The 20,939-nt window shown below is 40.6% G+C and overlaps 9 protein-coding genes across 9 annotated transcripts; 5 read left to right on the plus strand and 4 right to left on the minus strand.

The window, feature by feature from the left end:
* Positions 1 to 164: 164 nt before the first annotated feature.
* ATC70_001273 (uncharacterized protein) lies at positions 165 to 799 on the minus strand (the record flags this gene model as incomplete). Its single annotated transcript, XM_064820670.1, has 4 exons — positions 165 to 187; positions 245 to 367; positions 424 to 484; positions 797 to 799. The coding sequence occupies 4 exons, from the start codon at positions 797 to 799 to the stop codon at positions 165 to 167; spliced, it is 210 nt and encodes a 69-aa protein (XP_064684590.1).
* A 2,163-nt stretch (positions 800 to 2,962) lies between these two features.
* Positions 2,963 to 4,818, plus strand: LSP1_2 (lipid-binding protein; the record flags this gene model as incomplete). Its single annotated transcript, XM_064820671.1, has 4 exons — positions 2,963 to 3,163; positions 3,225 to 3,605; positions 3,661 to 3,717; positions 3,781 to 4,818. 4 exons carry the CDS (start codon positions 2,963 to 2,965, stop codon positions 4,816 to 4,818), a joined length of 1,677 nt encoding a protein of 558 aa, XP_064684591.1.
* A 265-nt stretch (positions 4,819 to 5,083) lies between these two features.
* On the plus strand, positions 5,084 to 6,260 carry ATC70_001275 (uncharacterized protein; the record flags this gene model as incomplete). The annotated part of the gene is made up of 5 exons (XM_064820672.1): positions 5,084 to 5,146; positions 5,208 to 5,292; positions 5,349 to 5,695; positions 5,758 to 5,867; positions 5,924 to 6,260. The coding sequence occupies 5 exons, from the start codon at positions 5,084 to 5,086 to the stop codon at positions 6,258 to 6,260; spliced, it is 942 nt and encodes a 313-aa protein (XP_064684592.1).
* A 1,103-nt stretch (positions 6,261 to 7,363) lies between these two features.
* COG3 (Golgi transport complex subunit 3) lies at positions 7,364 to 8,662 on the minus strand (the record flags this gene model as incomplete). Its single annotated transcript, XM_064820673.1, has 1 exon — positions 7,364 to 8,662. The coding sequence occupies one exon, from the start codon at positions 8,660 to 8,662 to the stop codon at positions 7,364 to 7,366; it is 1,299 nt and encodes a 432-aa protein (XP_064684593.1).
* A 1,563-nt stretch (positions 8,663 to 10,225) lies between these two features.
* On the minus strand, positions 10,226 to 11,243 carry ATC70_001277 (uncharacterized protein; the record flags this gene model as incomplete). Its single annotated transcript, XM_064820674.1, has 5 exons — positions 10,226 to 10,278; positions 10,331 to 10,390; positions 10,451 to 10,639; positions 10,707 to 11,152; positions 11,212 to 11,243. 5 exons carry the CDS (start codon positions 11,241 to 11,243, stop codon positions 10,226 to 10,228), a joined length of 780 nt encoding a protein of 259 aa, XP_064684594.1.
* A 225-nt stretch (positions 11,244 to 11,468) lies between these two features.
* Positions 11,469 to 12,237, minus strand: ATC70_001278 (uncharacterized protein; the record flags this gene model as incomplete). The annotated part of the gene is made up of 2 exons (XM_064820675.1): positions 11,469 to 11,981; positions 12,043 to 12,237. The coding sequence occupies 2 exons, from the start codon at positions 12,235 to 12,237 to the stop codon at positions 11,469 to 11,471; spliced, it is 708 nt and encodes a 235-aa protein (XP_064684595.1).
* Positions 12,238 to 12,964: 727 nt separating this feature from the next.
* ATC70_001279 (uncharacterized protein) lies at positions 12,965 to 14,210 on the plus strand (the record flags this gene model as incomplete). The annotated part of the gene is made up of 3 exons (XM_064820676.1): positions 12,965 to 13,329; positions 13,391 to 13,515; positions 13,573 to 14,210. 3 exons carry the CDS (start codon positions 12,965 to 12,967, stop codon positions 14,208 to 14,210), a joined length of 1,128 nt encoding a protein of 375 aa, XP_064684596.1.
* Positions 14,211 to 14,414: 204 nt separating this feature from the next.
* Positions 14,415 to 16,223, plus strand: ATC70_001280 (uncharacterized protein; the record flags this gene model as incomplete). Its single annotated transcript, XM_064820677.1, has 3 exons — positions 14,415 to 14,619; positions 14,679 to 15,424; positions 15,477 to 16,223. The coding sequence occupies 3 exons, from the start codon at positions 14,415 to 14,417 to the stop codon at positions 16,221 to 16,223; spliced, it is 1,698 nt and encodes a 565-aa protein (XP_064684597.1).
* A 1,992-nt stretch (positions 16,224 to 18,215) lies between these two features.
* Positions 18,216 to 20,070, plus strand: ATC70_001281 (uncharacterized protein; the record flags this gene model as incomplete). The annotated part of the gene is made up of 5 exons (XM_064820678.1): positions 18,216 to 18,341; positions 18,403 to 18,706; positions 18,765 to 18,825; positions 18,889 to 19,013; positions 19,073 to 20,070. The coding sequence occupies 5 exons, from the start codon at positions 18,216 to 18,218 to the stop codon at positions 20,068 to 20,070; spliced, it is 1,614 nt and encodes a 537-aa protein (XP_064684598.1).
* Between the last annotated feature and the right edge of the window lie 869 nt (positions 20,071 to 20,939).

Consider the following 20,939-nt stretch of genomic DNA (forward strand, 5'->3'; position numbering starts at 1 on the left):
AAGATACTAGACAATTTTATATTAAAAGAATCATAAGGAACACGTTCCTTACTATCTTTTATTATACAGTATGTATTGCTTTAATTTTTTAACTTGAATATTCCTTTTTTGTTGTTTATGGCGCAAAAAACGAACACACTAAATCAAGATGAAAATCAACCTATTTAAATCTCGTTGACGACGAGAGCTACAACCATATAAAGTTAATACAACATCTAGAGAGCAAACGCTACTTCAAACTTACCAGGAGGGAGAGATTGTCTGAGCTTGTTGGCCTTGGACTTGTCCTTGACAACAAGAGTGTAGAGGTAGCGAGAACATCTAACCTTGAACTTGACAGAGTCAGCGTTCTTCTTGATGCGAGCGGCTATAATGCAAGCGTTAATACACTATCTGAATTGTTGATTTCACTCATCAGCTTACATTGGGCATCCTTTCTGCGGGCAATTTCGAGGAATTGCTTAATATCCTTAATTTGTTGAGGCTACAATGATAGGTAACATGTTAATGATCTGCTGCAAATGTGTATGCGTTGAGCTATTCTATGAAAGATAGAGATGAAGAGCGAGCTGATATGAACACGATGGTGACAGTGCAAGTGAAGATGGTCGTAGCATACTGTTGCTTGGAACTATCGCTTTCAGGCTGATGGTGGTGGGCATCCATTTTTTTTTCTCAACATCCATCGATCCATCCATTTGCTTCATATCGTTTCACTTCCATCTCTCTCTGTTCACATGCATACATCCATTCACATCTGTCATGATGGATGGCTCAACTGATTCGTATAGCTTACCATCGCGCTACGGTATGTTCGGAAAGAGAAAGATTCTAATTCAAGTGCTTTGAGCTCTAGTCTTTAGCCATCTGGCTCTCTGTTGCTCCCACTTAATTTGAGTAGCAATTCAGGTTTTTGTTTCGGTAAATGTCCGGTAGTCCATTCATTGGTCGATATCAGGTATCAATAACATTGAGGGTTATTCCAAGTACGAGTCAATCCAGGAAACCAAGATGACGATGCTATGTACATAGTACAGCTCCAATTTCTGAATGGCATACGTAGTAATGCATTCGCATTTGAAGACATTCAAGATTCACATCACTCAACTAAGCAACCAACCAGCATTGGGCTCTGATGTTGGGAGCAAATGATAGTGATCTGTGAATAGACATTTTCTAGGTTGATGAATAAGACTCCATCATTCCAGCCAAGCTAATATAAGAGCTTATTTCGGCACATATATGTACTCGCTTAATATGCAAGTTTTAAAACCACAAGAATCAATGTTAGTGATTTTAACGGATTTTCCATTTTTCGCCTCCTTTATCAAAGAGTGGCGGACGGTTACTTTGTTTGTAATTTAAGATTTTGGATTACATGCTCATAAACAGGCTGCATGAAAAAGAGCAAACCATATAAACAGCTCAAGCAAATCATAGAAGAGAAGATCAAAAGTGGACGCATTGGCATGCCAGAAGGGAATAGAGTTTCAATTACACTACATGACAACAAACCCCATTTCTCATGTTGAGATGCTCGTGTGGTTGCTTGCGTGGATCTTTTGTCGTATTCTTTATTCTCAAGTTGGATGCTTGACCAAGAAACAGGTTTGTAAGCTCATTCTTCGATCATCCAAACACACTACTATGATACTACGTAAGCAGAGAGTGTCTAGACGGTTTTGCATACAGCCACTGCTGAGAGATTACTCATTGTCATATGCCAAAAGTGTTGTTCTATTATGGAACATCTATTGAAGAATGTCCAATAGTTGGCTAACCTCGAATCCGTAAGAAGAAACAGAGCCAATGTGTAGCACGGTATAGTGTTGTGTGCCTGAAAACGAACCGCTGTAGTATCAATGCAAACAACCTGTTATGTTCTTGGTACACAATGCATGTCAATGATGAGAAACAGTTTAGATTTCGGACAGAATGATACACCTACTGGTTTCTGGTTCCTAAGCATTCATTGATTTGCTATACACAAAATGTCGCCAAGCAATATATGCCAAATAGTGGAAGGCACGAGAACTTTCAAGTACATTGATGCTAACAAGAGCATAGTTTCAGCATATGATTTGTGGCGCCTCTCTCTTCAAAATCACTAAATCATCTCGAGCTGCATAAATTGTCAGCAAACACACTGTACGGAAGCATCTGATCAAGGAGTTGTGGGCGTGCTCATTCAATCAAAAGAGGTAATACAACCTGAGTAAGCTACTGGCTAGCCTGAGATACAGGTAGTCTTACCTACTATGTATATACAGGACACCAGTGTCTGTGATGATTTACAATTTGAATTCGCCATCATGACTCCTGCCGCCCTCTCCTCTTTATGAACCGACTATTCTCTCTCCATCTTCGGTACATGTGCTGGGAAATATGGACACTTACTGTTGCCGACAAACCATTGATTGCTCTAATGACGTTAACATGAAGCCACAATCGACCCATTTTATCATGCTGAAGGAAATCGATGCAGCTGATTTGGAACAATAGCGACGCTTCTCTTCCAATTTAAGGTTTTTTTGTCCCTGTTTATTCATTGTGCGAGTAACGTCCGAGGTGAATTACAACAATCTGTATGCTTTTTTTGATAACCGGACCAGCGATTCAATGATACAAACGATGATCGGGAGATTTCACTCTGATTATAAATAACTTATTTTACAATCATATGTGCAATCGCAGCATCTCTTTTTCTTTTTCTTTTTCTTTTTTATTTTTATTTTCTTGAATCCACAGCACTGATAAAATGACTCTTTTACTAAAAGGACTTCATTTCATCATCACCTATATATCCTTCATTGTGCAATCCTGTCTGTTGCTGATAGGAAGCTTACTAGTGCTGATCCCAGTCTATCACTTTCTTACAATAACCGACAAACATACCCTGAAAAACTTTTCGCTATCTTGTATCGAGCAGCTTGGCTTACAGGACATCATGCTATTTCCATACATGTCGACCACCAGCAACAGCAAAGAGAAGCCTCACAGAGAACAATCTCATTCTGTATCGTCTCCCGTAGCTAACATGGTGACTGATGAGCCTAATTCACCTATCGATATGCAAGTCTGTCTATTGCAAGAATCATCGAGCTCGATGGTGGCAGGATTGATCAACATTGGAAACACATGCTTTTTGAACTCTGTTCTTCAGGTCAGTTGTATGCTCACGAGCAACACCACAGAAATACTGAATGTTCGTCTTCTCGATTTAGTCATTATCGTCATTGCCAAAATTACAACATTATTTGGATCAAATGAGCACTGCACATTCAACATCTAGATTACCTGTTACACAGTCCCTGTTGAAAACCTTACGACTTTTATCGCAACCGTCCAACAATGCATTCAAGCCCACTGACATTGTTAACGTATTGGGAAAGCATCGCTACCTTCTCAACAGAGAACAGCAAGATGCTCAGGAGATATATCAGCTGTTAGCCAGTGAACTGGAAGCTGAGAGGTCTCAATTAGACAAGAAACAGGGCTTAAAGGATCTGCTGTCATTTGGTGCCAGAAAAAAGACAAACAAGATTGAAAACCCATTGAATGGCTTTTTGGCATATAGAACATCGTGTACGGTTTGTGGATATAGTGTAAGTATAGATTGTGTGTATAGGTGTATGAAGAGATCATTCAACTGTATTTTAGGGTGCGCTGAAATTGGAAAACTTCAACAATATCCAGCTCGTGCTCCCTACAAACGCTGTAAGTGCTATTGACAAATAAACTGTTTTGCAAGTCATTAAAAACAATCGCTTATTATTATAGGCTGCAACTACATTAGATGAATGTTTAACGCAATTGACTCGTATTGAACAAATGACTGACGTGGACTGCACAAAATGCTCACTGCTGAACCGAGTACGAGAACTCACCACAGAGATTGACGTCCTTAAGCAACAGGGGCCCAAAAGAAGCAGAGAGATGCAGCGCAAGCAGGACCTCAAGGCTGAGATTGAGCACAGACTCAGCACGGGCGACATTGAAAGAGAAGGTACCGACAGTTCAGCAGGGACGATGATCAAAAGAGCCAAAAGCAAGCAAGGCATGTTTTCCAAACCACCCAAAGTACTGTCTTTCCACTTTGTGCGCTCAATGTATACAGATGCAGGAGAGGCGCTCAAGAACGAATGCCAAGTTGTGTATCCTGAAATGCTAGATTTGACTCCTTACTGTACAAATGGGAGACTTGAAACGGAACCCTACTTGCCAATCTCTACCCCTGACCATGGATCCAGTGTCAAGTATCGTTTGATGAGCAGCGTCATTCACAAAGGTCGTCATAGTTATGGCCACTTTGTGTCCTGCAAGCGTCGTCTGCTGGCTGAAAACTGTAGCTGCGCTGATTGTGGACATGATGATACAACACTTAAGCCCCATGATTCAGACTGGTTCTTTGCTTCTGACTCAGATGTTGGCATGATGAACACTCAAGACGTACTGAAAAAAAATCCATTTATGCTCTTTTATGAGCTTATCGAGGAAGAAACTAACGAGAAGGAAGAAGAAGTTGTTCCTGAGTTGATACATAATACACTTGCCGCACCCATCGCAGACCAACAACAACAAGCACAACAACATCAGCAACTCAACTACTGGGAAGAGTCTGAATCGGATCAAGACGACTTGGAAGAGTTGTTATCATCCAACAAGCCAGCAGCACCACCTTCATCACCCATCATGGATCCTTTCGCAGCATATACCAAGAAACCCAGCAGAAAGAATGTAAATAGCAAGACGAGACACAACAGCATTGCTCATCTCAAGTTTAATAACCATCATTCAATCCCTATTCTCACCCAATAATTTACAAAACTGTATATATATATACTCTGCATACAATAATATCATGACTCTAATAATAAACGAAAAAAGGCCTCCATCTTCAACACACACACACACGCACTGTGGGAATCAAGCAAATAGAAGCTGCTGGGGAACTTCATATGTGAATGATTGTGTAATCCCAATTCCTTTACTTTTGGTATTCGTGTTATTTAAACTTTTCGATTTTTCCTCAGCAAACGCTTTTACTTTTCTTTGTAACCACGTTCAGTCTATTATATATATTATGCCTGAAGGATACAAAGTCGATGTATCAAAAGCCGCTGGCCACGTCTATCCAGCAGAATCCGTATGTGTCATGTCTTTTGAATGAGTTGATCAGCTCCATGATTTACCCTCTTTCATAACAGGTAGCTTGCACACGCCGTGATTTCTTGTTGTATGCTTTATCCGTTGGTGTACCTGAAGACGACCTTCAATGGTTGTATGAACTCGGTAAGCTTGTAATTTACGGAAGATGAAAAGTGGCAAAGAGCCAACCCTTTTATCAGATATCGACTTTGGGCCATTGCCCACCTATCCTCTCTGTCTTTTATTAAAGGGAGATGATTGGGATGTCAATTCATTCATGGAGAGATGGACCTCAGGAGGACCTTTGCCGGGTGTACCAAGCTACGATTTCAACAAAATTGTCCACGGAGAACAATCATTTGAAGCATTGATACCCTTCCCTGCTGAGGGAGGTCGTTTCAAATCTGTCAAAACATGTGTTGGTGTGTATGATAAAGGATCAGGCATGGTCATTGATTCTGTTGTCGACCTCTATGGAGAGGAAGATGGTGTTCATTATTGTCGAATGGGAACAAAGATGTTTGTCAGAGGATACGGTGGTTGGAATGTAAAGACTTGGAGGACAGTTATTCAGTCAGTGTAGTCATTTAATCCGTACTTTCAATGTAGGGTCCCAAAGGTCCTAAAGGCATCACATACAATCCTCCCAGTCGCGAACCAGATGTGATTGATTCTTTCAAAACAGCTCCAAATCAAGCTCTTTTATACCGTTTATCAGGGTACTGTTCACGCATGATCTTTATCATTTTATATCGAAATAACACAATGTACATAGTGATTTCAATCCTTTGCATGCGGATGTTCATTTAGCACCCACTGTCGGCTTCCCTAAACCTATCTTACACGGTCTCTGCTCCTACGGTAAATGTGGACATGCCGTTGTGAAGCATTTTGGCGGCAATGACCGTACTCGTTTCAAGTCTATTGAGGCTCGATTTGCTCAACCTGTCTTTCCCGGTGAGACAATCGAGGTATTGATGTGGAAGACACCAAGCAACGATCCCAAGGCTGAAGCCGTTACTTTTCAAGCTCGTGTCAAGGAGAGAAATGTATTGGTTTTGACAAACGGTTACGCCACTCTTCACAAAGATACAAATAATGCCAAGTTGTAATGTAATTTTAATAAAAAAAAAATGACTAAATTGTTGCCAATTCATGCTAAATTACAGCTTTTTTAAATCAGGATTGATAATTTACACCAAGAAAACTAACTTGAACTATGCCATCCAAGAGGTTGATTCAATCAACGTTTTAACATTTCGACTCGCTAAGCTGATCGTTGCAAGTGCACGCTGTAATCCCCCCAAGGTACATTGTATACTTGCAGCACTTATTATTACTCCAAAATCTGCCAACTATAGTGAAATCTGCACATTTAAGCAGTAAATTCTCTTCTTACAAGCCGCTTTAGGCCGCCGGAATAGCACCAAACAACTCCTTTTGTCTAGCAGCTGCTTACTGACACCATTGCTCTACTTTTTTGGGACCTAAAAAACATGGTCAAAAAGCGACCCAAAAGCATGAAGGGTACCTCATAGGTTTCATCAAAAATCAAACGATCGCGTTTTTGACCTCCAAAATGAAGACTTTTACTATGACACATACCAATTCAAAGTGATTCTCTTGATCCAATGCAACCCTGGAACTTGCTTTTCCTAGACCTTCATATGTGGAATCTGGACTTTTTGACCAAAAACCTCTTTTCATAATTCCATGATTTACTTATTAAGCTTGTTCAAAACATCTCTATTAATTGGCTCCATTGGATGCGGTTTGAAAAGTACTCTAGAAAAGCTTAAGGAAGTATTTTTTTTTGTAGGGGAGTCGAGCTCCAGGTTTTATTTAAAGTCCTTAAAATGTCATACTGAGGGAAAGAAAAGACTGTTGGTGGACCCAATGTCTGCAATGAAGGGGAATAAGATATTTTTGAACTAAGTTGGGAAAGAAATCTACTACTAATCAGGTACGACACCTAGAGCCAATACAGTCTTTGCAGAAATCGTCAAAATATAGATAATGGATAAGAGTACACTATTTTCAGAAATTATTGGGACATTTTTAAAAAAAATTGGTACTAATTCTGAATAAATATTGGGTCAATTTATAATTAAATTTGGGACAAATCTTGAACTATTTTGGAACACTTGCCTAATTAATATTGGGACACATATAAAAAAAACATTGAGACATTTTCAGAGAAAGTAAAATTCATTTATTACAATGGCTCTTTCGCCAAACAAACATCGAATTTCTTAACAGAGTAGCGAGCAGAATCTTCAAGATCACTGTACAATACATCATTGCATGCATCGGTAATCCTGGTCGAAAGTGTTTCAGTTTTTAAGAGCCTCTCCCTCTTGAGTTTACTCTTGACCACATGCCAGAATTGCTCAATAGGATTAAGCTCAGGGGAGTATGGTGGGAGGTAAACACATCTGTAACCTCGCTGAATGATATACCTCTCAATATCCTTGGCTGTATGGATGGGTGCATTGTCCATAACAAGATAAAAATCTTTGAATTGCTCATGCTGGTCCATGATATCAATCGTTTTCGCAATAAAGTTAAAGTAGTGGCCAGTTACAGTACCCACAGTTGTTGTTGCTTTTCCAGAAGAAGTGCCAGCTAACTTTCTTTTCTTGTTGGATGTTCCAGGCAACCTCACTTGAACATTCAACACTCCCCATACGCTAGTTGCGCCAATAATAGTGGTAGTTTTCGCTCTTGTTTGAGGTACAGGCACTTCAGCTCGAGTTCCTTTCTCTGACCAAGCCATTGTTCGCTTCAAGTTAATATGGAAAGCTGACTCATCAATGAAAACACAGTTGGACATGTAATCCATGTCGGTTTGGCTCCATTTGACTACCCAGTCGTACCGGTTTTGAATGTTTTCAGGCGAGTTTCTTTCTTTGGAATGGAAATGAGCTTTCTTGAAAGTCAAGGCAAGATCATTGGTCATGTAGTTGTAAATAGTCGTTTGGCTGATAGTCAAACCCGAGAAAGCCCTAACAAGACTCTCATGAGCTTGTTCGATTGTTACTGATGGATTATCTTCAAATTCTAGTTTTAGGTGCTTCGTATGGTCTTCGTTCAAAATCTTTGGTCGACCTGCTCTCTTAACTGGCTCTTCATCGTCCTCAATTTCTTTGTTAACCTTTTTTTGATCCTCTGCGTACCATCTGTAAGCGGTTGTTCTTGATATATGGCCGTGCGCTTTCCAAGCTTGATTAGGATTCATGCCATGGTCGTAGATAAGGATAAAGAATCTTGCCTTGTCTTTGTCTGTGTAGCTGTTATATTCAGTCTTGGGCACATTTTTCTTATTTTTAATCTTTTTCTCTTTTAGTACGGTCAATTCTCTTTCAGGTGGCTTCCTATCAACATAAGTATTGTAGTTGGTAATGTTACCGAGAGGGAAGGCTTCGTTGTCTACATCCATCTCAACAGCTTCGTTTCCATGCCCATCGACTGGAGCATTTATTCCGTCTTCGTAGTAAATTCTGATATCTGACATGTTATGAATAACGAAGAAAGCGACTATGATTTCATCTCAAATCCCATTTAGTTTTGTCTCATTATAATTTCGAAAAGTGTCCCAATATTAATTAGGCAAGTGTTCCAAAATAGTTCAAGATTTGTCCCAAATTTAATTATAAATTGACCCAATATTTATTCAGAATTAGTACCAATTTTTTTTAAAAATGTCCCAATAATTTCTGAAAATAGTGTACAAAACACCAAACGAGGACATCAGTACTACGTCAAAATAATCACCAAGATGCATTCACTGAGATTTTCACCGGGATCATCCAGATGGCATACGGGAGTTCTACCACTTCGCCCTACCACCAGGGACGCACTTAAGGAAGTATTTTTTTTTTTTTTTTTTTTTTTTTTTTTGTAGGGGAGTCGAGCTCCAGGTTTTATTTAAAGTCCTTTAAATGTCATGCTGAGGGATAGAAAAGACTGTTGGTGGACCCAATGTCTGCAATGAAGGGGAATAAGATATTTTTTGAATTTAAGTTGGGAAAGAAATCTACTACTAATAAGGTGCGACTCCTAGAGCCAGTACAGTCTTGCGGAAAATCGTCAAAATAAAGATCATGGATAAGAGCACAAAACACCAAACGAGGACATCAGTACTACGTCAAAAAAATCAAACAACTTGCGTTCACCAGGATTTGAACCGGGATCCTCCCGTTGGCATACGGGAGTTTTACCACTTCGCCCTACCACCAGGGACACACTTAAGGAAGTATTTTTTTTTTTTTTTTTTTTGTAAGGGAGTCGAGCTCCAGGTTTTATTTAAAGTCCTTTAAATGTCATACTGAGGGATAGAAAAGACTGTTGGTGGACCCAATGTCTGCAATGAAGGGGAATAAGATATTTTTGAATTAAGTTGGGAAAGAAATCTACTACTAATAAGGTGCGACTCCTAGAGCCAATACAGTCTTGCGGAAATCGTCAAAATATAGATCATGGATAAGAGTACAAAACACCAAACGAGGACATCAGTACTACGTCAAAAAATCAAACTACTTGCGTTCACCAGGATTTGAACCGGGGATCCTTCCGTTGGCATACGGGAGTTCTACCACTTCGCCCTACCACCAGGGGCACACTTAAGGAAGTATGAGAAGAGCATCACAATCTACATAGTCGAATCTGGCAAAATAGATTAATTGAGTCAAAAATTGATCGAAACTGGCCAATCTAGAACATAAGAAATCTGAGATTAAAATTATTTTTGCAGCCTGGCAACTGTCATCAACAGCAATGTCTCTGCCTGATCATGAATACCATACATATTTCTGAAGCTTTGGTTTAGTCTCGCTACTTTTATTTTATTTTTGCCATGGCACTTTGCATTGTCGTCGTTGAAAGTCAGTCTGGCTTACCATCAAAGTATAATAGACATCTTAATTTTCTTATGGAGGCCTTGGAAGTGCCCAGCTTTCGTAATCGGCACAGATTGCTCTCGTTCCCAACATATTCATAAGTCTTCTCTACTACATGCAAAAAGAATCTCAAAATTTATTGCACTACAAAACTCCAAATTGATGGGCATTTGATATGTCTATTCAGGGCGACGGTAAACTGTCTTTGAATCAGCTTGGTTGACAGGGAAAACTATGAATAACACATGAGCGAACGTATCAATGTTTGTATGAATGAAGCTTACCAAGCATATCAGCAATATTAACATGGGCAGGACGACCAGCAGTAAAAACAATGAGCTCAGCTAATGCAATCCCGTTAATACAATGCTCTTTTTCTTTTCTCTGTCAATTTTATACGCTACCAATGTCCTCAGCAACCAAAGGCTGCAAACCCTTGTACACATAGTCAGCCTTTTTCTTATCACCACGGAAACGAATGGTTGAGAATTCAGTGTTGACCAAACCAGGACAAATCTGACTGACACGAATAGGTGTATCTACCAACTCGATTGCCAAAGCCTTGGTGATAGCATCCACAGCAAACTTGGTAGCTAAAGCAAATGCGTGAGAAAAACAGATCGATCCCATCGTCCCACCCCACACACACACACAACGTACCACAATAAATACTGCCACCAGCATAGGCTTGCTTACCAGCAACAGAGCCAATATTAATGACATGGCCAGTACCGCGTTCCTTCATGCGGGGAACAACAGCTTGAGTCAAAAAGACAAGACCCTTGACATTAGTAGCCAACATTTGGTCCACTACAGCTTCCTCCACCTCGACCAAAGGATCAGTGCCAATGACCATACCAGCATTGTTCAGCAAGACATCGATATCCTTCACTTCTGCAGGTAATTCAGCAATTACGGTGTCGATTTGCTTCTTGTCACGTACATCCAGTTGAACAGCGTGCACATGGATCTTGGGATGCGCCTTTAAAATGTCTGATTTGAGTTGTTCCAGCTTCTCTACACGACGAGCGGTCAAGACCAAGTTGCTGCCTTCCTGAGCGAATTGGCGAGCACTTGCTTCACCAATACCAGATGAAGCACCAGTGCTATGTGATTTCGTGATTTAGATGGGTGGATGATAGGATCCATTGTGTGAGCATCTTACATGAAAATAGTTTTGCCTTGAAGTCTACCCATGATGTCTGATTGGATTTTTCAAAAAAAAAAAAAAAAATGGCGAGAAAAGAAAAGGGAAAATTAGATGGATAATTCCATCATCTTGGTGGATAAACTCGTCAATTGTGAGCTGGGGTTGTACAGAAAGGCAAAACGTTCACCAGCTTTCCATATTTTTCAGTTTCAACGGGATCACATTTACAATAGTTTATTTTACACAGAGAAAGGGGTATACTATGGGAAAATTTACAAGCATGGATATGGTACAGAAAACGATTTTCTCATTAATGAGATATAGGTTTGATACATGGGCGGCAGTGTAGCCTCAATGGATTGCATGACAGCGGGTGATATGGTATGAGGATCTGTCTTTCGTAGTAATGCATCTATATAGTGGTTTACGAGTGCTTGGTGGTATTCCAAGAGAGAAGCAGGCGGTGTGGGTGCATAACCACAATTAGCATCCTGCTCTTCTTGTTGGTTCAGTGCGGCAATGCATTCATTGGGCGATAAATCATTCAATGATACAATGGACAAGTCTTCGTCTTCATCGTCTTTGTAGGTGGTTAAATAATCGACCTCTTGCTGCTTATGTGTTGCAATGGACAAGGGAGGCGTCGTCAGTGGCGTTGGCACGGTATCAATGCGAATCACTGGAGAGTTCGGGCTACTGCTCTGCAAGTAACTGTCGTCCAATACCTCTCTAAAACAAGCAGTGCTGATGCTGCCATCGGATTTAGCTGATAAAGGAGGCGAAGTCTATCAGTTTTTATAATGAGTTACCATTGGCAATGCCCTGTTATAACAAAGACATACATACCTCTTTTGCAGTAGAAGGTTGATTTATACTACAGCTTTGCTGGGACAGTGATTCTAATGCGAATTCCTTCTGCCGTTCATTAAGATTGGAGGGGTGGTAGTAGCCAAGGTTGCCGTCCCAACGCTCGTCCAACTCATCGCAAGGCGTCATGTTGTGCGTATTAAGTGTTGTGTTTGATGTGTTGCAAAAGTGCATGATGTGGGTGTCAAAGGAAAGCGAGAGGGTAGTGGAGGGTTTATATAGCGCAAAAGGTGTGCTTTGTAAAAAAAAAAAGAATGACAAGAAAAATGGAAACATCTTTCAATGTAATAATGTTTCCTTTTTATAATCGATAAATGCTCTAAGCAGCTGCTGAGTCCTCTGTGGCACAAGACACTCGTTGATTGGATAGAGATCGATCTTACACATCAATGTCATGCATTTGGAAGAGGCTATCAACAATGAAAGAAACTCCCCCCTAATTGAGAAGCGCCCCCCTCCCCCATGTTATAGAGCTTTGCATCGAAGGCAAGCTCATGTAAACCCTATCCAATCCAGGTTGTATACGGATGAGGAAATTGGAAAGAGTAAATAAATGGTGTGTATTGACAAACAAACAAACAAACAAATGAGGAGGAAATGATGCTCGCTTAAATACATTCCAATGTCTTGATGGAATAAACAAAGCTACAATATGTATATATAAGAGAAAAGAATTGGCAATGCATATCATCCACAGCTTCATCACTATGCGTTTGCTCTTTCAATTGGGTGTCATTTCAGCTGTTATTTCATTGACGTTTGGACAAATAGATGAAAACGAACCTACGCATATCATCAAATTCAAAACTTCGGTTTCTAGATCAGCAGGCAAAAGAGTCTATTTCAGAAAATGTGAAATCTAGCCTATTAACTCCATATCTCAATAGCTCGCAATGAATTGATGGACTACCATCGCAACTTTTTATCTGCTGTGCGCAATGTGGGAGTAGAAACTCAGGAAGCCATCACCGCGACTTCCGTCGAAGAAACCATGTCATTGGATCATATTAACATTGGCCAAGATTTCGTTGCTGTAGCAGGTGTATTTTCAGATCATGCGTTCTTAGATTATCTCTACCAGCAAGCCTCCATTGATTATGTTGAACAGAATCAAATCTACAAAACCACCAACTATGTGCCCAAGGAAAAACGCCAAGAGGAAGCAAGGAGAATCAATACTGTCAAATCCGCAAATTGGGGTTTAGCCAGAGTCAATCAGCGTGACCGAGGAGACTTGAATCAATATGATTATGACACCATGGGAGGGTAAAAGACAGCCAATATCAAGCCGTCTCATCATCTGTTCATTCACACACATTACCTGTAGTTCTGGTATCGACGTCTATGTATTGGACACAGGAGTTTATGCTGAGCATTTAGACTTTGGTGGTCGGGCCAGTCATTCTGCCAATATGATCAAGCACGAGGACAAGACGGACATGGGAGGACACGGTAAACTATGAACAGAGGGATAAACCGTTTTGCAGTCTATTAACAGCTTATTTAAAGGCACGCATGTCTCTGGCAAGATTATTGGATTAGAGTACGGTGTGGCAAAAGGTGCTCAAGTCAAATCTGTCAAGATTCTCAACAAGGTCGGGGATGGCTCTACCTCTGGCTTACTCAAAGGCATTGAGTATGTCATTCAAAATGCAACTCCGGGTAAGAGCGTGGTGAATCTGTCCCTCAGTGGCCCCAAATCAAGATTGCTGGACGAGGCATTGAACTCTCTCGTTTTGAAATACAACATCCCAGTTTTTGTTTCTGCAGGTAATGCCGGTACAGATGCCTGCTTCTTCTCACCTTCTTCCAATCCCAATGTGTTTGCAGTTGGTGCTACTGATATCAATGATACGGTTCCCAAGTTTTCCGATGTGGGTGAGTGTGTCGCTGTTTATGCTCCTGGTGCTAACATTGTGAGCTCTTACATTGGCGGCGTTGACTCGTCCAAGTCCATGGACGGCACCAGTATGGCCAGTCCTCATGTTGCTGGTATTGCTGCCAATCTGATGAGCAAGAACAACTATGCTACTGCTCAGGAAGTCTACGATGCCATTCGATCACTGGCCACTAGGGATAAAATTGAATTTGATCCCTCCAAGAGCTCGAGTCCTAATAATAACTTGTTGGCCTTCAACCAAGTCTAATTATAATAAACAGCTGCTTTTCGTTTGTTTACATTCCATGTGTCCATGATTTGCAATGTATCAGACCCCCTTTTGTTGTTTTTTCCCTTTTATTCTCCATGTGTGCAAGTGTATATTTATACGAGTGAGCCTGGTTTAGTTTTCTGATCTCTTATAATCTTGCACTCATCGCCTCTTTCTCTCATTCTTTCTTTGTAGACAAACATGAACAGTGCTGTAGAGTATCCAGGTGTCCAGTTGAGCTGGAGAAGGATACTGGCGATTGCTCAGGATCAACCAGATCCAATTGCAGTGAAAGGTGTCTTGTCAGATGACAGTGATGATGAATACCGACAAGAGCATACTACTTTCAATAGAATGCAATGTATGAACAAGGCACTACAAAACATTTACACTATCACAAGCCATGGTAAGGTCAAACATGCTGTATGAGGTCAACAGGTACTAATAAATGTGCTTTGTTACAAGGTCAAGGCTACATTGCATTCATGGAGACCATGGCCATTGAACTGAAGTATCAGTGTCCAATTTCCATGGCCTTTCTCAAGCACATCATTGACTTTTCTGAAATCCCCACGCAACAAACACTGGAACATGTCACGATGGCCCTGTTGAACAAGCTCTCCACCAAACAAACAAAGATCAACGCAATAATCATCTGGTCTATGTTGGCGCAAAAGTTTGCTGGCAGTTTAGCTGAATCTATCTGGACTGATGCATTAGGAGATTTGCTGATCCAATGTTTGTATGACGACAGCAACATGTACTCACTTTTAGCTATCGAGAGTTTTGCATTGACAGGCAGTTTAAAGAGATCGCTGCAAGACCAATTTAGCATTGCACGTACGCTACAGCAAGTATCAGATACAGTCCAGCAGAACCTATGTTTGTTCCAGCCATCGCCACTCCTGCCCTCGTTTGAATCCATCAAGTCAGCCACAACAACAGACTCACCGAACCTCACACTCGTGTCGATCAAGCACCACATCAGACTATACCAAGAGCTGAAATCAGCATTCAAATCATGCAAATCAAAGCTGTCAAAAAAGAGAAAATCGCTTAGAAAATCCCAAAACTGGGGCTACAAGACGCTATACAACGATGCTCCAGATCATGACACTACTAAAACATACCAAGACAATACCATAGTCTTTCTAGACCTGAGAAAATTGCATTTCTGTCTCAACTGGTCATTGACCCATGTGTTTAGCAAGGTAAGATGGTCTGTATACCAATCATCTGCTTACTGATCATGCTCGTATATAGACCAACCAAGACAGCTCCCTTCATCCGTGTCAACAGACCTATCTACAGCCAATCGACTCCAACAGCCATTGCAAGTTCAGTATGGATCGGTTGGAAGTTCGCAACGATACTTTCTTTTTCGAGTCTGTGCGCGCAACAACTGGCATACCAACAAACACAGGCGGCAAATGGTACTATGAAGTCTTTCTATTTACCGATGGCATTATGCAAATTGGATGGGGAACCAAGCAGTGCCTACTATCGCCTCAGGATGGAAGTGGTATCGGCGATGATGTTCATGGCTTCGCATTTGATACGCACCGATGTGCAGTCTGGGCAGCTGGCGAGTTACACTCATCCTCCTCTGCTCTACTAGGTGAATGTAAAGCAGGTGATGTTTTGGGCTGTTTGTTGGATTTGGATAAAAGCTATTGCACGTTTTTTATCAACGGACAAAACCATGGACTGAGTATCGATGTGACCAAAACAGAAATGGCACTGTATCCTACCATCAGCTTGACTGGCCATCAACATGTAGTGGCTAATTTCGGTCGCCAAGCGTGGTATCATAGTGTAGATGGTGCTAAAGCTGTCAACGACGCTGCTCCTCGTTGTCACACTGTAAAGATAAAGCATGATACTACAGAGACAGAAGATGAAGGGCTTCTATGCAACATTTGCTATGCTGAACCAATCAGTACCAAACTAATGCCGTGTGAGCATGATGGATTAGGGGAAAATTGTGCACAAACATTGGAGTCATGGTAAGCTGTCTATGGAAGCACTTTTAGAGAAATGTTTAATTTAAGAAAAACTCTAGCCCATTTTGTAGATCTATCATTGAGAAGATAATATTTGTATAATCGTTTCAGAATAAAGGACAACTGAGAAAATTCCTGCTTTTGCTCATCCATATTGCTACAGGTGTAACGTGCAACCAAGCTGATTTTTTGTATTCTCCTTGTTCGACTCTCATATGTGTAGCAGTTATAAAAAGACCAATCATGAGAGGAAGCACTTTTTCGTCTACATTTCTGTAAAAACCACTGTTGAAGAGCATTACGTATAGTACAAGGCTCGGCCATTTTTTTGCAGTGCCAAGTTCTGACAAATATTAAGCAAATCATGTTGGCTTATATTCGAAAATACTCACATAGCTCTTTAAAGTAATTTTAAGCGCTTGACAAGGTTTCCTGTAATAGGTCGTACAACCACTATCTCCTTTTTACATTATATCGTTTATGGAGGTGTGGGGAACCATAATAAAATTTGGATCATTTGAGACACATGACCTTAAATCAACAAATTAAGGTTGCCAAAACAGTGAACGATTCTACAAAGCGCTATATTAGCGAATGTGTATATCGTTTCTTTTTAGAAAGAGAACAGTATATCTTTGCGAAAAAAGGTAGCAAGGCCAGAAGGGCAGTTTCATGGCTAGATGCTATGCGATTGCCTAGGAAATAAAATGTCGTTTCAAGCAAACATCAAACCTTTTCATGAAATAGCATTTGAATACTTGTAGAGACTTGAATGCGACGAGTTATGGGCATGTATGCTCTCAATTCAGCTACAATGGGGGCGAGTATCTCAACATTGATTATTGGGAGTATTAGCATTTGGCCAGTGCTCTGAACATAGCGTTGTCCAGCCATGTTGAGCTTGTGATGCATAATCGAGACATCCTCATGGCTGGATAGTGCCTGAACAAGCAAGTATATATAGTTTACATTGTATCACTCCATGCCAGCACCTTCGAGGTTGATGGCCTGCGGTAGATTCCCTGATCGACTTATGGCAATCAATTAGATAGAGAGTATCAGCGGACCAACTATGCAAAATGAAACCCTTATTGCCCATCATCTGGAGAATCTTCATACATGGCTAAACCATCTTGTCCAAATCAAATGATGTTATGCTTCAAGCTCTTTCCAAACAGAAAACAAGTCTTGGATAAAGGCGCATCTCCCTTTTACAGATAGGATAAGAATAAATCACTCATTAATTCATTGAAAACTTATCAATCTGGAAAAAAGAAAGAGACCAACCTAACGATCAAAGGCAAACACAGGACTATGACGACTACCACCATCAGAATGGCTCAACTAATGAGGTCCTGTCGCTTTGACAATGTATGCTCGGTCACTGCTCTTAAATGTTCCTTTGCTGATAATTGCAATCTCAAGAAAATAAAGCTAGCTATTACGATTATCGTATGCGATATCTTTGTCCATAAAGCATGACGCTTTTCTCAAATTGTACCACACGTTGCCAATAGGTGTATTAAACCCTAAAATCCAAAACAAGCATGGTAAAGTAGATCGTGCAGCCAATAAAACCTGCTTGATGACAAATGTCGACCCCATCTCACGCCCAAGAGCTCGTGTCATTGCAAAAAGCAGCTTTGTTACAATTTTACTATCAACATCAAGTTATCACCTTACATTCATCATCCGACGACGCTGCTTTGTTGAAGGGATGCCACTGCCGTGGGAGATAAGATAGTTAATTCTTTATCATTTTGTACACACACACACACACACACACAAATATACAAAGGAAAACGTAACCAAAGCATCCTGTCATGTATTGTATAAATACCTGGATTGCTCTGGTCATTTTATCCCTTTTTTTTTTCTCTCTCTCCTTTTTCTCATCACAATCTTGAAAAGAAACTTTTAGAAAATTAACACAACCACTTATTACTACATTTACTTTCTCCAATTTCAAGTCCCCTAAATCAAAAACTATATCAAATAAATGGTTGGATCTGAAAAAGCTATTATTGAAAGCGAAAAAATTACTGCACAACAAATCGAACACGGTGAAGCCACGACTGAATTGAATGCTGATGAGCTTCTGCTTCAAAAATTGGGTTACAAGCAGGTAAGGGGCTACTCCTTGAATCAAAGCAAAACTAGATCAATCAACTCACCATTGTTTGTAGGACTTGAACCGCTCGATCTCCGCCTTTTCGAACTTTGCAATTGCATTTTCATGCTGTTCTGTTCTATCAGGTTTGACACCCATGTGGGGCGACGCCATGATTGATGCAGGCTCTATGGGCGTCATCTGGGGTTGGCTCATTACAGCAACCTTCACAATGCTGGTCGCCTTGTCCTTGGCTGAAATTTGCAGTGCCTATCCCACAACAGGTGGTCTCTACTTTTGGGTGTCTCGTCTTGCCACTGCTGATTGGGTTCCTCTTGCCTGTTGGGTTACCGGTTGGTGTAACTGGATTGGTTTATGCTGTAAGTCCATATTCTTGCACAAACCTCTTGTAGTAGATATTAACCAGCACATGTATAGTTGGTATCTCCTCAGTTGATCTAGGTTTATCTCAGTTTATTGCTGGTGTCGTCTCTGTATGGTAAATGCTGATGTATGACTATAATCAAATGTATGATTTTCTCACACATTTTTCCTTTTTTAGGGATCCTGAGGGTGAGCCTCTCTCTGTCTATGCCCAATACGGTATCTTTGTTGGTATTCTCATCATCCACGGTATCATCAATTCAGTCGCTGTCAGCTGGAATGGTGTTATGAATCAAGGGGCTTGTATGTATACCAAAATCACTCTGTGCCCCGATCAATTGAACTGACAATACTCACTTTAGTCTTTGCCAACATGCTTGGTATTGGTTTCATTGTCATTGTTGGCCTTGCGCTTACCAAACCTTTAGCCTCTGGCGATTTCGTGTTCACTCAATTCTACAATGGCTCTGGCTTTGGAAGCAACGGGTTTGCTTTCTTGCTCGTTATTCTTCAATCACAATACACACTCTCTGGTTATGACAGTGCTGCTCACATGTCAGAAGAGACCAAAAACTCTCAAAGTGGCTCTCCATTTGGTATCCTTGTGTCCGTTGCTGCCAATGGCATTTCTGGTTTAGTCTTCTTGATTGCTATTAGTTTCATGGTTACTGACTTTGACCGCCAAATTCTCAGTGAGAATGCCATCCAACCTCAAATGGTCCAAGTCTTTTATGATGGCGTTGGTCCTGCTTGGACCATGGTGTTTTTGATTTTTGTCATGATCAGTATCTTCTTTTGTGGTTCTGCCTTATTGCTGGGTAGTTCTCGTATGGTCTATGCTTTTGCTCGTGATGGTGCCATGCCTTTCTCTAAGCAATTGCACACCTTGAACAAGAAGACCCAGAGTCCTGTCAATGCTGTCTGGATGAACGTGCTTGTCGCTGGTGTCGTCGGTATTCTCTATATGATTAATAGTACTGCTTATGAAGCTATCGTTTCTGTCAACACCATTGGTTCTCAAATGTCCTATTTGGTCCCTATTCTGCTTCGTATTACTACATCTCGTACAAAGTTTGTGCCCGGTCCTTTCAGTTTGGGTAAATTCAGTATCATTTGCGGTGTCATCTCAAGCTGTTGGCTCTTCTTTACTTGTGCCTTGTTCATTTGCCCTACTGAGGCACCCATCACTCCTGATAACATGAACTATGCAATCGTTCCTTTCGCTGCCATCATGATTTGCTCAATGACTTACTTTTTCATTTGGGGTCGCAAATGGTTCACTGGTCCTGTTCGTGTCATCGATGGCCAAGAAGTCATTCTTGATGATGAGTCTATCAATTCTGCTCACATCAAGGAGTAGTTTCAATATCAAACCACTAATTTTATTTAATCAACTATAATATGTATATATATATATAACATTGCTAGCCCCAATAAACTATTTATTATTTTCAACTGACGTTATCGTACTCATTCCATTGCACATGTCGTCTACACATGAAAACACCCGGTGGAACCACAGCTAATCAATGGAAATTGCTTCCAAATATACTTTCCGCAATTACAATGGCAATGACACTGATTTTTGTGCGTCAAAACCTAATGAAATAAGACTTCACTACCAAAGACCCTTTGATTGCAATTTAAAACTATGGATATGACACTTTTACGATACCACAGGTCTGTATCAATGGAAGCCATACATACGCTTGTAGGCAGTATACTATTAGAGTTACCTCTTATTACTCAAAATTACTGACATTTGGATGTCTTTGACTCGTGTTGAAAGCCGTTTTAGCCTGCCAGAATAGCATCAAGCAATTGCTCTTGTCTAGTAGTTATTTGCTTACACCTTTGCTCAACTTTTATGGGATCGTCAAACATCGACTCTAAACCATGAGGTACACCCCTCCCGGGATGGCTAGCGTACCAACAAAAAATTTCCTTTGTTTTCTGAACATACCAACAACATATTAAAGCTCATAAATGCGCACCCTATCTGGCAGTGCTGTAGCGCTTGCTTTGTCTGCTATTTTTTTGTTTAGACTAACGTACCAAACAGCTAACGTACCAATAAGTCGTCTCTACAGTAGATAGTGACAGACTCGCAAATTTCTCGTTTTGCACATAATATAAATACAAGATAATGAATGATGACAATGCAAGTTTCTAGTTCCTAATAAGTATGAATTCATCAATATAGGCTTTTAGTTTGGATTGGAACGTAAT

Source organism: Mucor velutinosus (assembly GCF_035048745.1).
Source record: "Mucor velutinosus strain NIH1002 chromosome Unknown tig00000041, whole genome shotgun sequence".
Classification (NCBI taxonomy): domain Eukaryota; kingdom Fungi; phylum Mucoromycota; class Mucoromycetes; order Mucorales; family Mucoraceae; genus Mucor; species Mucor velutinosus.